At 39.9% G+C, this 16534-nt stretch overlaps 1 protein-coding gene across 8 annotated transcripts in view; it reads right to left on the reverse strand.

The window, feature by feature from the left end:
- Positions 1 to 16534, reverse strand: part of pde4d (phosphodiesterase 4D, cAMP-specific) — a 1272582-nt gene that overhangs the window by 75636 nt on the left and 1180412 nt on the right. For all 8 annotated transcript variants that reach the window (XM_069924452.1, XM_069924453.1, XM_069924455.1 and 5 more), the window contains one exon: positions 6128 to 6240. In XM_069924452.1, the coding sequence (XP_069780553.1) occupies positions 6128 to 6240 (113 nt within the window). The remainder of the gene's footprint in view (positions 1 to 6127; positions 6241 to 16534) is intronic.

Here is a 16534-nt window from a genome sequence, read left to right on the forward strand (position 1 = left end):
CTGTTTTATGCCGCAGTGGATTGGGAACACTTTTGATCTCGAGCTGTCGAATTGGCCATTACTAGAATTTAACTATGGAGTATGAGAAGATAAAAATTGTGCTGAAGCTAAGGTATATCCCTCCAAGTCAAGTATATTAATTATTCATAATTTAAATAACAATCCATTTCATGCTAGTTTGAAATATTATAGGAATCAAAATTACAGATTTCAATTTTCATATATTTCAATATTCACTGACACTTTTTCCACTAAAGCTTCATTTCCAGTTTCTTTTTCATCCAAATCCGCTTAATCAGCATTCCAAAATGCAGAAGTTATCACAAGCCCCTGCTGCACATTACTGAAAATAATGTGTACTCGAACTTGCAATTCCCATAAGCACTTTTGCAATTAGTCCTTAGTCACAATGCCTTTACTTCTCACTGTTAGTCTTTTGTTTGTCACATCCAATTCCTCCCAATGATATAGACTTGAACGCCAGTCCATAATAACCTCTCCCAAAAAAGATGATTCATGCTATCAGAATTCTTTTATTTGAATACTGGAACAGGTAATAAGTTTCTGTCTTCTTACCAGCTGTGGATGACATACTGCCTAGTCAAGTGACTATGGTTTCAAGTCGCTCTCCACATTTTGGGACATGATCCAGAACAACAACGCAGTGCACTCATTTAGATGCCATCTTTTCATTGGAGGGAATACTAAAGCAGGGATAATCTTTCATTCAAGACTTGGACTTAACAATAGTACTCATATGACAAGGAAACTCTCCCAAGCCCAAACCAACACCGAAAAACAAAAAAAAAGTAACAAATATTTCAAATCTGAAAAGAGTAACAGAAAATGCTGGCTTACTTGGCAGGTCATTGACCTGAAGCATTAACTGTTTTGAGTATCCCCAGCATTTTCCATATTTATTCCTAAATCTCTCACTAAAATTTCATGTGCCTAAAAGTTGTACATCACCAATTTTTGGTGCACAAAGTGTACATTCAGGTTAGACAGAAAGCCAAAAGGAAAATGAAATTGGAATATCCTCATTTGAAGAGAACCTGATCATGATTCATTTTCCTTAAACCTAATCAGCTTGTGTCATAGATATTATGTGCCATACAGGTAGCAATGTTGTCCACTAAAGTGACACCCCTTCAGCAGCTTCAGTGAAAATGGGGTGGAAGTGGAGGTGGGGTTTGAAGTCGTGAAAATGTGGGGAGGGCAGTGCCAAAACTGGGAGGGCAGAATGTTGGGAGAAGGAGTAACAATCCATGACATTAGGGTGAAGAATCATATCCTGTAATTAGTGGCTGTGTTGGGGATTAATGCATTGCACTCAGGAGTTCACAATTGCCAGGAGCAATTTTATGTATAAATACCTATCTTCAATATATGAAAACAATATCTTAGGGAGAAGTTCTATATCATGCAGGCTTTTGTACTTTCCACATGATGGGTTCCTTACTTAGTTATGTGCTAATTAAACAAGCCATAAAATGTAACATTTTAATTCAATTTCTGCTCATAAGTAAATAATACTAATGATGTCATTGCATGTATAAAAATGATTGGGAAAAGACTTTGAGGTTAGGGTGAATTATATAGGAAATTCCTTGCCAATTTTCCTCACAAACTGGAAATGTGTGCAAACTCTGTCACGTATGTCTGAAATCACAGGTTGTATGTTATTTATGCATAGAAAATGGGTGCTGATGGAAATCTGATTTCCAGGAAGTTAGAAATTTAACTTCTGGCCATGAAAGAACATTCTTGCTTTCTTTCACTCCTTAAAAGAGTGAAGGCATTATCAGTGCGAATGTTCTAAAGACATGAAGGAGGACATCAATACAACTAATTTTTTCTTGTTTCTAGTCTATGGGATTTTCGTACAAATGAAAAGGCCAATATTTTCAAACTACAAAACAATTCACCTTTTTACTGCCCATATGGTATAGGCATGTAGTAAAGTGATACAGCACAAAAACATTGGATGAACACTAAACCTTTACAGAAATAAATAACATCAATTATTGCCTTTTCTGTAGTAAAATTCAGAAAAGAAGAATGGTGAAAATACATTTAACACCAAGCACAAAAGGAGATAATCAGGCTAGGTAACCAAGGGCTTATTCAAAAAGTTATTTTGGAAAGGGACAGTGGCAGACCATTTGAGTATTCTATGGTTTTTGATTATCACAGGAATAGACTGAACATTTAATATGCCATATCTTGCTACAGTTAGACCAATTTTACCTACACAAGAGCTCTCACTGATAATCTTTAAAAAAGAATTGCCGTTAGATTATCACGTTCTGGTGTTCCACAAAATGAAATCTTTTACAATGAGAATAAAACTGTAGAAGTGTGCCAAAACATTACATACAAGAAGAAACCAAGTCAGCAGCACCATTCATTAAACTGATATCTTTGGCCGTAACTCCATTTTCCACCATCACATTTGATCCCCCATGGACCAAAAGCCATTTAACTTGACCTTTAATATCGTTAATGATTCAGCAACAACATCTGACTTGGGTCAGAAATTCCAAAGATTAACAGCCTTCAAATTGGATAAATTTTTTATCTGTATCCTGAAGCTCTATCCCTGGTTCTAACCTGCTCCATGTGGGACAACTCCTCATACTATCTCTGTCTAGCCCTTTTTTGAGTCACTTTATTGAATGTGATCACCTTTCATATTTATAAACTTCAGCAAATATATGCTCATTCTGCTTAATGCTTCCTCAAAGGATAATCTAACATCCAAAGCTCAACCTAGTAGAACTAGTGTGTCACTTCTAAGAACTATACAGTTCCTTAAACAAGGAGACCACAGTGTACAGTTTTCAGAAGAATTTTTTTTTATTTTAAATTTTGAAATTTAGAAATACAGCACGGCAATAGGTCATTTCAGCCCACAAAGCCATGCTGCCCAATTACACTTGATTAACCTACAACCCCTAGTACATTTTTGACTGGTGAGAGAAAACCGGAACCTCCGGAGAAAACCCATGCAGAACGTACAAACTCCTTACAGACAGTGTGGGATTCAAAATCCAGTCCCGATCACTGGCGCTGTAAAGGTGCTGCACTAACCTCTAACGCCAACTGTGCCACCTTTACAACAACAGTGCCACCTTAAAATAAAATCTGCAGAAGTAGAAAATACTAAAAACACTCAGCAAGTCGGGCGGGATTTGCAAAAAGGGAAACAGAGTTAACACATCTGGTCAAAGACCCTTCAGGGCAGAAGTGCTGAAATGCAGTTTGACATGAAACATTATCTCTGTCTCTTTTCACAGATGCTAGCTGATTTGCTAAGTGCTTCTAGCATTTTCCAGTTTTATATTGTTGTTTGACTGGCTGGTAAATTGTAGTTGGTGGAGTTCTTCAGGGAATAAGACTTGAGTTTAGCTGTTTAAAATATTGATTAATGATTTGGATGAAGCTACATACAAGAAGAAACCAAGTCAGCAGCACCATTCATTAAACTGATATCTTTGGCCTCAACTCCATTTTCCACCATCACATTTGATCCCCAATGGACCAAAAGCCATTTAATTTGACCTTTAATATGGTTAATGATTCAGCAACAACACCTGACTTGGGTCAGAAATTCCAAAGATTAACAGCCTTCAAATTGGATAGTTGAGGATGTGGTGAAGAAGACAGACTCGGGAGGGTTCTTCACAGATTAAATATGGCAAATTAAGAACAGTGTGGGAAAATAGTGAGGCAATCATGTTGGTAAGAAAAACAGAAAAGAGGAACTTTATTTAAATGCTGTGAGGCTATTCAAAGTTGCCAATGAGAAAGGTCCAGATTTCCTTGTAGAAGAAACATGCTGAGTCCAGAGGTACAAATAATGAAGAGGGCAAATGTACAAATATTGCAAAGAAGATTTTTAATTTTCTCAAAAAGAGATACACTTATTGCTACTAGTTCCTTTTTCAAGTTTTTATATCATCTCACTCTATAGGCTTTTTCACACCAAGGGTAAGCGGTGACCCCACTTGGATCTGGGTGAAATTCCCAGGAAGCCAGGACCTCCCAGGCCTTTTGAACCATGGTCAAAATTCCCTGCAACTTGCCCTCCCTGGCAATTTTAAGGGGAGGTCTCACCCACAGTGATGACGTAGTGAGTGACGCATTAGGCACTCACATGAAGTCCTACCAGAAGTCGTTTCGCACAGTAATGGCGGATGAGACTGACCTAACGACAGTCGTCTTGCAACTCTTTTGTGCAGTAACGAGGCAGGCAAGTACCTTGATCGTCCTTTTGAATGGTGTCGCAAACGCTGGAGAAACAAGAACGTATATTTGCCGAGCAAGCGTGGAGATGGCTGCAGTTAGAGGAAGAGGGTAGAGCAGACATAGGCACATAGCTTTTATGTACTTTTTACATCAATTTCAGACTAAAGTAACGGGAATGATTGATAGAACACAGGCACTGATGTCACGACACTTTCCCTGGTCAGCTATTTATTGATTCAGACCATAAGGAGAGGGTGGCCATGGACCCAGGTAACTATCCTGGGCCGACATTTTCACACCGGGAAATCCAATTTTACATGCCAGTGTGAAAAGGCTTTATGTTCATCATCTTATCCCTGGAATGATCTTTCCAGGAAAAGTTAGGGGAACCATAATGATAATTCAGCCAAGGAATTGCTGACTCTATAAAAGAAAACCCATCACATAGCTCAGAAAATAATGTTCTTCCATACCTCATCATAACAGTAAATCTTTGCACAAATTTCTCCAACCAAACCACTGGTTCTGAATTTAAAATCAATTTTTACTTTAGCATTATATTTGGACAGAAAATAAATATCCCAATATTGAATGAACAGCAAATGTATTTCTGAAAGGAAATGCAACTGGTGCAAAGAAAAGATTATTACTAAAGTGTATTGATTTTTGCTACCATCTAAGTTATAATTACATTTTAGAAGTGTTATATCCCACCACCATAACAAACCTAATGGAAGCATCAAGTGTTAGTTACAATAAATATAATGCTCCACATGGAATCGACAAATGTCTCTTCTTCATGGTGTAATATTACATATCCACAGCTTAATTGGCAAATTCTGATGGTACTGAGAATTGATGCTGAAGAGTACCCTTACTCTTTACAATTATAACTTCACATATATAGTATATTTAATTTTATTAAAATTTGCTTGCAAAAACACGCACCACATGTGCAAAAGTAACATCTACAAATGTTATTTTTTCCTCTATTTCTTTTAAGACAGTAACATGCTTTGCTCATGTATTCTGGTGATTAAATTACAAACACATCCTCTCCTTCACAGTAGAGGCTGAGGTGCCCAGATATTCACCTTAGGAATATTGTCTTTGCAATAAAACCTATGGCCTAGAAGCCTTCCAAATCATCAAAATATCAAAATGAAAGCTCTTTAAATTCCAATGAGCTTCATTCATCAACTTACTGATGAAAGTATGTACTTTTACTTAAATTCCATGGATAGACAACAATATTTCTATCCATTCTTAGTAGACACACAACGTATTCAATGCAAGATTTGATTATGAGACTAGCTGTTGCACCTGCAAACTTGACATCCAAAACAAAGCACAAAATGACCAAAAAACATTTAAGTTCTTAACCTGCAAAAGAATGGAAGTACCATTCTTTAGTTGCAATCATGAAATGAAAATATAGTCTTTTTTTTTATCTAAGCGAAGGCCTGCATTCAGATGAAAAATAAGTGAACATGTGTTTTGTTTATAGTCTTACCTGGTAGTACAGAATCTTTTGCTGTAAATGCACTGATAAGATTCAAGTGGACTATAACATGAGACAGAAACATTTGATCTCAGAGATTTGGTGTGGGGAGTGGGATACCTATTTGAGACTTAATACGTGTATTGATTCCTAATGAGGATGGTTTTTCTTCATATGCTTGCAGAAAATGACTGTGTGACATTACACAGGATTCTTTCCATGGACACAGTTTCCTTCTCTGGATCAGTCAAATTCTGATCACTTGTGTTGTTCAAACTTTTATAGCTGGAGCGCTTGCAGAAAATTTATAAGCCGAAACAATTATTTGCCTCAAAAGGTTATTCAGATAGATAAGCTCATCAATACAGCACGTACCTTGTTGGAGGCCATTTCACTGACAGAATTCCTGGTTTGCAGGGTCTCCAGCTGGTCCAGGCACCAGTCAAGCTCCTCCAGGGTCTCTGTGGCAAGTTTTTGATAGGCCTCCTCTGCGAACAAACAGATGAATGGAAGTTCAGCTTTGGAACTTTTCACAGGTTTAGCTTTGACAGTGTAAGGGTCCACGATGCCACACAAAGCCATGTTCGGGTGACCAGAGCTCACACATGAGCTGTCCCTCATAATGTTTTCTCAACCCAAATAAAACTTCAGGAAAATATCCTTTTCTTTCTCCAAACCAAAGTGGCCACGTTAGCGTTGAGCCTGTTTTTCTGCAGAGGGGAAAGCACAGTAGCAGGTCCATCAGTCAGTCATGCAACACAATGAATGAAGCTTTCTCTCTTTGTCCATCCTTTGATCTGATATTATTAAAGCCCGAGCGAGTGAACAAACTTATTTAGCTTTCAGAATATTTTCCATCAGTGGAAGCCTTCATCCTGAGCCAGGTACTTGAGTCACTTTCACATGGAAATTTCAGCCTGACGATTCCAAATAATTTTTTAAACTGTTCCAAAGCTATTCAGTGGAATATATAAAACCATATGAACAAGCCAGTACGTCCTTCAGTCACTCAGAGAATATTCATTCCCCTTCCAATAAGACTGGAAAAAAAAACAGGGTTTCCGACATTTTCCCCTCTGTTTTAAATATGACATTCAACCATTCGCATCATTTTAAGAAAATATGACTAGTTTTTATCTTTGTAATGCTAGAATCAGTTGGTGGACTCTTCTGTGCATCACACAACTAACAAAGTCTGCCTCTTTCTTTGAACCAGAAGCATTAGTACACTGTACAAGCAAAGGGCTAGGCTGACAAGAAATCCTGGCATAGATTCTTTAAGAGGACCAGGATCTGGCACTTCTCCAGTGAGAATCAAATAAGACAAATCCGTTCTCTGTGAAATTCCTCCCAAAAGACTTCCAATGTATTAAACAGATATGTACATTTATATTTATCATTGTTTTCCTAGATTATATTAAATCTTGTCATGTTAAAAATGCAAGATGCTATCTAGAAAAATGCATGAGAATCAACAACTCTACAAGATAATTTAGTAAAATCTGAAATTAATTCTTGAAAATAAAAATTGTTTTGCATTTCACAATCTATAGCTTGTACCACCCTTATCTTAGAATAATATGTCTAAAGTTCACTTTAAAGGCTTGAGTACAAAACAGTGGGATTATGTAAAAATGAATTATTGAAAAACAATTATACTGTCAGGTTAGCCCATTGCAGGATGTAACATTAAACAAAGCCTTTGGTTAATTGTATGTGAAAGGCCCGATACCATTACTTTGATGGGGAGCAAGGAAGCCCTGGCCAAATAATCAGCCATCAATCACCACCATTAAAACCAGATTACCCAGTCACATAGCTGTTTGTGAGAAGTTGCTGAGGGCAAATTTACTGCCATGTTCCCCATATTACAAAAATGATTATATATCTAAAGTATTTCTTTGATTTTAAAGTGCTTTTGGAAATGCTGAAAAGGGTATGAAAGGCTCTGCGTAAATCCCCATTGTCCACCTTAGTTACAGCATTGACTGTAGTTCAAAAGGTACTTCATAGCACTTTGGGGCTTTTTGTGTTGTTGAAAAGCACTAAATAAGTTTGATTCTCATAATTCTAGGTTAGTGGTGTACTTGTACAATTGGAAAACTTTAGAATTATGATGAAGTTAAAGCAAAATTGAAATGGTACATGACTAGCAGCATATCAAGAATTTGCTGTACGTGTGTGTTCTTTCTGGAATCCTGCAAGAAATGATAATGATAGGATCATGTCCTGGAAATACAGAACATCAGGCTAAATTTCAGGAGGGGGTAAGGTCTCTAAAAATGCACTAAACAAGGATACCAGAGAAAAACTGCAGGAGTTCCATATGCAAAGTATTTGTGCAACCCTAACACCTGACTGAACTGAGCAAGAGTCAAGGGCCTACTGACAACAAGCATGCAACATAGGTCAGGAATAGAGCCAGCAAGTGATTATTACTTCAATCACTCAAGATAGACTGGGACTTTTTTTTCCCTGAGAGCATGGTTGAATGATGGGTGATATTTTAAAAATAATTTATTTAACATTTTTGACCATACATGCAGTCAATTACAAAATTAAAAATTAAAAGTACAAATGTAAATCCTCAACCCCCAACCATCCAAGAAAATAGCTCAAAGAAAAGAGTAGATATAAAAAAAAAACAAGAAAAGAAGGAAAAGAAAGCAGAATGGATTGCTGCTAAGTGCCGAACTCTCTACGGATCATAAATTGATGTTCTATTTAATTTTCTTTGGAGATAAACATCAGGTTTTGATGGGTTATGCAGAACACAATTAAAGATTTACATCTGAAAATTGTAAATATGGATGGAAAACTTGTAAAGATATGACATACTTATTTCTTGAGTTATAGGTAATTTCTCAAGGGGAATACAACTATGTATCTCTGCATTCCAACATGCCATACCTGGATGTGAATCAGACTTCCATGCAACAGCTATACATTTTCTTGCCCCTGCCAGTGCAATTTTAACAAATTCTGTTTGATATTTAGATAGTTTCATTTTCGCTCTTATCCCTGTAATATTACCGAGTTAGAATAATTCTGGGTTTTGTGGAAATTTAATTCCTGTAATATGCTCTAGGAAATTTCCTAGATCAACCCAAAAAGGTCTCACTTTAGAATATAATTAGGTTGAGTATAAAAAAGTTCCTATCTCATTGCCACATCTAAAACATCAGTCTGATAAGTCTGAATTTAATTTATTTAATTTCTGTGATGTGAGATATAATTTATGCAAAAAATTACATTGTAATAATCTATATCTTACATTGATCATATTAGTCATACTATCCCGACATAATTCGGACCAGGCTTGTTCGTCAATTCTTGCATGTAAGTCCGATTCCCATCTCTGCCTGGACTTGTGAGCCCCCTGTTTGGGGGGGTTCCCATTTGAGGTAAGAGAATATGTTGCTGAAGTAAATTTCTTTGTGTTTCCCTTTCTAATCAGAGTCTCCACATCACTACAATTTGGTAAAAACACTGTTGGACCCAATTTATCCCTTAGACGTGCTCTTATTTGAAAATAGCAGAAGATTGTATTGTTAAAAAATTCCGTATTTATTTTTAATCATTCAAATGACATCAAATGTCCCCGCTCATAACAATCTTCAATATACCTGATTCCTTTACGAGACGAAATTTCAAAAATTTGATAGCCCATTATACAAGGTATAAATAAGCCTATTATGAATCAATGGAGTTTTGGGAAATAAGCCCCCTCTTGTTCCATTATCACTACTTTATACCAAATATTGATTAAGAGTTTTAGGAAAGGGGTTTCTCTCTCACCAGTGAGTAAATTCACATCCCATTTATATATAAAATCCTCTGCCATTCTCTCTTCTATTTTATCCAATTCTATTTTTACCCATACAGATTTATCTCTTTGCTCAGAAAAGAAAGTCGAATGGGTGACCTTATGGAAGTGTGTAAAATCATGAGAAGAAGGGGTAGAGGAAGGTATACAATTATGTCATTTAAAAGACATTTAGATTAGGATGTGGATGAGTGAGGTTTAAAGGAATATCAGAATCAGGATTTATTCCCATGAACAAGTGATGAAATTTGATGTTTTGTGGCAGCATCATTGTGCTGACATTCATATTATAACCATCTTTTGACATGACTATAAAAAAATAAAATTATAGTGAACAAAATAAGGCAGTGTCTGTGGTTCATTGATTATTCAGGAATCTGATGGCAGCGGGGAAGAAGCTGTCCTTGTGCTGCTGAGAGCTCGTCTTTAGGCTCCTGTACCTTTTTCCCAATGGTAGCAGAGTGAAGAGGGCATGGCCTGGGTGGTGGGGGCCTTTGAGGATAGAGACTGCTTTTTTAAGACACCACTTCATGTGGATGTGCTCAATGGAGTGAAGTCTGGTGCCTGTGATGTCACAGGCCAAGTTAACAGCCCTCTGGCAAACCCAGGAAAATGGGACAAACTCAGGTTGCCAACTTGGTTGTCGTGGATTTTGGGCTGAAGGGCCTGTTTTTATGTTGTATAACTCTATGACTAAGAAAACTCCACCTTTACGAAAACTTTTCAAAAGCTTTTCCCATAGGAACATAGCACCTCCCTGCCAGCTCAGGCACCCAAGCTAGCCCTTTTTTGGCACACAACTTAGCTCTGTTTTTGACAACACAGATATTCTCCATTCTCTTTTCATAGAAGAGGCTTTTTGACATCCATACAAACTAGTGGGGTTGTCTGTGGAGGATCTGGGGGTGCTACTGGAGTATTTCAGTATTTGTTATTACAGAATAAAATGTGTGTTAGATTTACATAAATCAAGATTAAAATGGAAAAAAAAAAGATTTGGGGATAGTAATTAATCAGGAAGATTGGAGAAATTTATGCAAAGATGGTACGACTTGTTAATGTGAGACATATAAGTTAGTTCATTATAATTTTAAACATCAGTTATATTTAACTCCTGAAAAATGAAAGAGATATAATTTAATTTCCTCAGATTTATGTTTCAGATGTCATAAGGAAGTAGGTTCTTTTTTACATTCTACTTGGTTATGTGATACTGTTAAACCTTTTTGGGTACGACTTAAGGAATTCATAGAGAAAGCTTTTAAGATTAAATTGGCGATGGATCCAATAATATTTTTATTAGGTAATATTAAAATGCTGAGTTTGAAATTGAGATTAACTAGGTATCAAATTGTGTTTTGAGATTAGCGTTGGCTGTAGTGAGAAAATATGTAGCAATTACTTGGAAAAATGAGATTGATTTGAGTTTGCAAAGATGGCATATGGAATTGAGATCATGTATTCCATTTGAAAAGATACTGTATAATTTACATGATAATTATCTTTTTTATCAGAAAGTTTGGAGCCCTTATTTGGATTTCATGGGTTTAAAATTTTGAGCTTTCTGTCCGTGTTTTGGTGGTGTTACTTTAATCCATGGCATTTAATTACGTTAGCGATGCTTTGTATCTCCTTCTTCTCTCTTTGGGATTTGGGTTAGTAGGGAGGGGGAGGTTTGGGAGGTGGGTTAGTAGGGTGGAAAGAGGGGATTTTGGGGGATTATATATAGAATAAATATATATGCATATTCTTATATGATTTTTCCTTTTGTGCTTTAAAATTTTAAATAAAGTATTTTAAAAAATTCTGCAACCCCCCCCTCTGACTCCCCATATACAATATTACAAAATGTGATTGAGAGGGGGCAAATCTCATTTTCAACCAATAAGCAAAATGAGCATTACTAGAATGGTAGACAGATTTCCATTCCACCCAGTTGGGTATCACTGGTTTTGAACTATTGAACAAGGCCAATTTAGCTGCCATTCTATTTACAAAGCAAATCTGGAAAACCTGCAATGAATGCTCTAGGCTTAATTTTAGTTCTGCATATTGAACAGGAATAGGGAAGCAAGTGGTTAAAATGCAGGGCGACACTATGTATTAAGAATTCATATCAGCTGTCATTTTAATGATAGTGTTTCCAGCAACATCATGGCCACACGCCTCAGGCATGTAGAGCTTTGGACTGTTAAATGTTGGTATCTGATGATATCATGTGAACTCATGAATCTTGTCCATATCCTTGTGACCATCCTTCCAGTGGCATACCAGGTATGTGGAAATAAGTACTTGAGTTTGGTGCCAAGGGAGATTGCAGAATGGCACTGGATGCCCAAAAAAAGGTCAAAGAGGCAGATTTTATAACAAATACGTTCTTTGAGTCTTTTTGTAGTATATTCTGAGATGCCATTCAGTAAAACGACAACACTATCAAAAAGGAAGTGGAGGCTACTCCAGAGAGTATGTAACCATGACTAAATGTTATAAGTACAGGAAACAGAAGCATCTTGGAGATACATGAGACTGGCAGGTCAGGCAGTATCTGTGGAGGGTAATGGACAGTTAGTGTTTTGGGTTGAGACCTTCATCAGTACGGTAAGTATAAAGGGGAGATAGAGTCATACCCATACACAATGCAGAAACAAGCCATTCACTTGTCTATGCTGACAGAGTTGCTTACCTTAGCTGGCCCCATTGGCCCGTCTTGGCTCATATCCCTCTAACCCATTACGATTCATGTCTAAATATATTTTAAATGCTACAATTTTATCCACCTCTAGAGTCTCCTCTGGCAGCTCATTCCATATGCCCCTCAAGGCAAATCTTTCCCTTCACACTTCTCTCCCTTTGCCCCGTGACTATTCATCTTATTTATTCTTCTCATGATTTTATACATCTCTTTGATCAACTCTCAGCATCCTCCATTCCAACAAAACACTCCTGGCTTATCTAGCCTCTCCCTATAACTCAAGCCTTTTAGTCCCGGTAATATTTTTGTGAATCTTATTTGCACCAACAACATACTTTTTCAGGCAGGGTAACCAGAACGACACACAATGCTCCAAATGTGGCCTGATCAACATCTTGTACAACTGTATATTGATGTGCCAACTCATGTACTCAAGAGTCGATGGCTTTCCATGAATGATGCCTGATTCACTAGGCTCTGTGTTGCCTTTTAACACACCTGTATTGCCACTCACAGGAAACTATGTACTTGTTGTATTGTGAAGGGTCGTGATTGTCACGTGACAGCACTGCCCACTACCTGGTCGGAGAGCACACCACCTGCCAATCAACGTTTGGCACCACTTCACCCATTAGTGAACACCTTGCTGTTCACTAATTTAAATTCCTTTGTACTTGGCCTTGGGCCATTGGCCTTTGTAATCGGTTTAATCTTGCCGACACCAAGCCATTTTATCCCGTAAATTACCTGGGCTGGGAAAGCACCATAAAGGGCACCATGTGTGCTCAGTTCTTCCTCTTTGCCATCTATGAGAGACCACCCTGCTTCACTCCAGGGCAAGAACTGTGGATTTCTCCAAGGGTGTTGGAGAAATCGTGCACACTGTTGGAGCATTTTAGTTAGTGTCCCGAAGTAGCAAACAGCCATGCCTGCACTTAGTCAAGGGGTGGAAAGTATTGTATTGGTTTTTCTTTGATTTTTGTGTGAATCCAGTTCATTGTGTGTGTATTTTATTCCCAGCGTGATTTTCCCATGTTCATCTATAAACTGTGCATGTTTGTGTGTTTTCCCATTACCATTTTCCCTGCTCGTCCTTTGTAAATAAAATCATTTACTAACAAACTGTGTTTGTAGCCCTTGCTTTTGAGACCCATCGAATTTGATTTCCCAGTCACAACAATTGGTGCTGTGAACAGGTTCTCAAAGGACCTGGGTGGGATGTTCTAGAACAGGGGCAAGAGAGCTAGTGGAGGGCACTGAGGATAGGATCCGCAGCTGGATCGATGAGAGAGAGGGATTTGGGAGCTTGGCCAGCATGCTGATGGTTCATGGTAAAGCAGTGGACTTGGTCCAAGCAGTTAGACCCGCAAGTTGAGAAACTGGGGCACCGTGTGGTCTCTCTCCTTAAGAAGTATGGGTTCTCTGAGTCAAAAGGAAATCAAGGGGATGCCTGTTGGCTGTTTGCATCACTCCTGAGATGCTAGGTAGGGATTACTGGCCAAGTACAATATATGTCTGACCAAAAAGACAAACAGATAGAGCACTACCACCAGTGCTGCTGAACGCTGCAGGAGGAAGTCCAGGCTGCCCAGACCCTAGCCAACGACATCGAGACTAAAGATGTTGAGGTTACATGTAGGCTGATTCAAATGCAGCATTTGCAGGCAGCCTGCTGGTCTGGCTGGCAGCTGGACCCGCTCAAAATTTGAGCTCTGGTCCGGCATGGGGATAAGCTGAATGCATGGCTGGGAAATTGGGATGTGTGGATGGACAGTGATTAGAAAGGGGTACCCAAGTCATACATGCCCAACCCCCTGAGCAATAGAACTCCTGCATGTCTGCCACAGAGTGGAGGGGGATGAGGATGAGGAAGCCACCGGGAAACGTGTCCATGGTCACTCTGAGACTACGGAGACCCGGGATTTCTCCGCCAAGGAGCTGACACATTTGGCAGATTGGTACTGCCAATGGCCGGGCGAGCATCTGGTCACATGGCTGCTCCGGCTATGGGAAGAGGGAGCCACCAACGTAGGCCTCTCTCATCAGGAAGTGAGCATCCCGGGGAGCCTGTCTGACCAGAAGAGTGTAAACAATGCTCTACAGGCACCTCAGGAAGGGATCGGGACAACACTACCCTGTGGGATTGGATAGTAACTGCCGTGAGGATTTGGTACCCAACCTTCCTCGAGTGAATTATATAGGCAGTTACAGCTGAACACAGTCAATGAGAGCACCAGGGTCATTAGGAAGTGGCCACTGGTGAACAACATTTATGAGGGAGCCCGCGACTACAACTTCCTAGAAAGCACCAGCACATTAGTGGGACACCTGATCATCCAAATTTGAGCCAGTGATCCTGCCCATCGTGGAACCGGCTAAAGGGACGCCATTACCTTCCAGGAAGGGCTAAAGTATTTGCAGTGGGGTGCACCCACCCAGGTCCATAGGACAGAGACGAAGGCTGGAGATACAACTCCTCATTTTATCCATAAATAGCTATACTTGGAACTGCTGCGCGCAGGGGTGGACCATGCTAGCATCATTGGGATCCCGACCTCTGTCCATTTACATGCTGTGGAAAGAGCTTGGCAGTGGTTGGGGATGGGGGGAATCTGGCCAGGGTAAAACCCACGAGCATCCTGCAATCAAGCCCAACACTGGAGGTGCCCTCAACCTCCAGACCACATGAACTGTCCCCACTGACACCGCCTCAGCCTCTGCACCCCTCCCCCCCCCATTCACGCCAGACTCTTCTGCCCTCAAGGCTGAGCCCAGAGACCTGCTGCAACAGGAACTTTTACCCATGGGGTGGCAGACTTCCACCTCTTTCCCATAGGATGAAGGCCAGGATGCCTAACACGTTTGTTCCATCGCTCTCTCCCGCCTGGGGGACCTGAGGCCACATATGCACATTGCTGTACATTAGGTACAGTGGTGGATGGCACTCGTCAGCATAGGTGCACAACACACCATCATTTTGGGGAACTCGCTGGGTGGAAAGGGACACAGATGAGAATAGAAGAGTTAAGGGATTCCCAAAACAGTTTTGATAGCAGCTTCCTCTGAATGCATTCTAGGGATCAATGTTTTAAAGGGACAGACCCTTTATACGAACAGGGGCAAGTTCACGTTCGGGGTCACATGGGCTACAGTTGTGGGGGGGGCAGCCAAATGGGAACCTGCCATTGTCTCCCCCCCCACAGGTTTTCTGTAGCTGACAGTACAGAGTGCTGGGGTGGGGGGGTGCACCAAAATATCACTGAAACAGTCTAAGCCCTACTGTGGGAAGGTGTCATTAGACCTTTCCCTTCAACAGTCCCATCTGGCCCATCCTCAAAAAGAATGGGATGTGGAGTATGATGGTGGACTACAGACACCTCAACAAGTCTGCCCCCCCTTGCTGCTTTCGGACATAGTCACTCTAGTGGAGGATGATGCAGAGTGCCCAGACAAGTCCTGCCTGGTAGGCAATAGTGGATTTAGCTAATGCTTTATTTTAGATTCCCCTCACCATCCCAACTCCCAAGAGCAATTTGCATTTACTTGGGATGGGAGACAATGTACATTCTATCACCTCCTTCAATTGCCATATATATCGATGCCATCCTCCTACAAGGCCCATCTGAAACTATTGTCTCAGAGGCCCTTCTCATATGCTAATCTCCTCCCTCAGGGAACAGGGCTGGACCATTAATATTAGAAAGGTGCAGGGCCCTAGCCAGAATGTCTTGTTTCTCAAAATATAATGGCACTCAGGCCAAAGATATATTCCCAAGACTGACAAGAACAAAATTTTGAATTGTGCTGCCCCCTCAAATGAAACCAACACCCAAAGCTTTGAGGGCTTCACCTTACCATGCTCTTTAGACATATGTATAGGATCTCCATAAGAAGGCCACATTCTTATGGGGACCCGAACAACAAACTGCTTTTGACACAGCAAAGCAAGCTATTGAACAAGCACTGCCACTTGATCCATGCCAGGCAGGTGTCCATTTTGAATTACAGGTTTCAGCCAGTGAAGTGGTTGCTGAATGGAGTCTCTGGCAGAAGATCCAAAGGTGCTGAGTCCCACTCGGTTTCTGGATCAAATCTTTGCCTGAAGCCACTGCTTTCTATAGCCCATTTGAGTGCCAGCTGCTTGCCACTGAAGATCAAATAGGCACTGACCCTGTCGTCCTTTGCCCCTGCCTGCCCATAATACGATGAGTCAAGCCCACCCACCCCCCTCCCTCCCCCCTATTCCATCCACAAAGAGGGCTTT

The sequence above is a fragment of the Narcine bancroftii genome, chromosome 3 (genome assembly GCF_036971445.1).
Source record: "Narcine bancroftii isolate sNarBan1 chromosome 3, sNarBan1.hap1, whole genome shotgun sequence".
In the NCBI taxonomy this organism is placed as follows: domain Eukaryota; kingdom Metazoa; phylum Chordata; class Chondrichthyes; order Torpediniformes; family Narcinidae; genus Narcine; species Narcine bancroftii.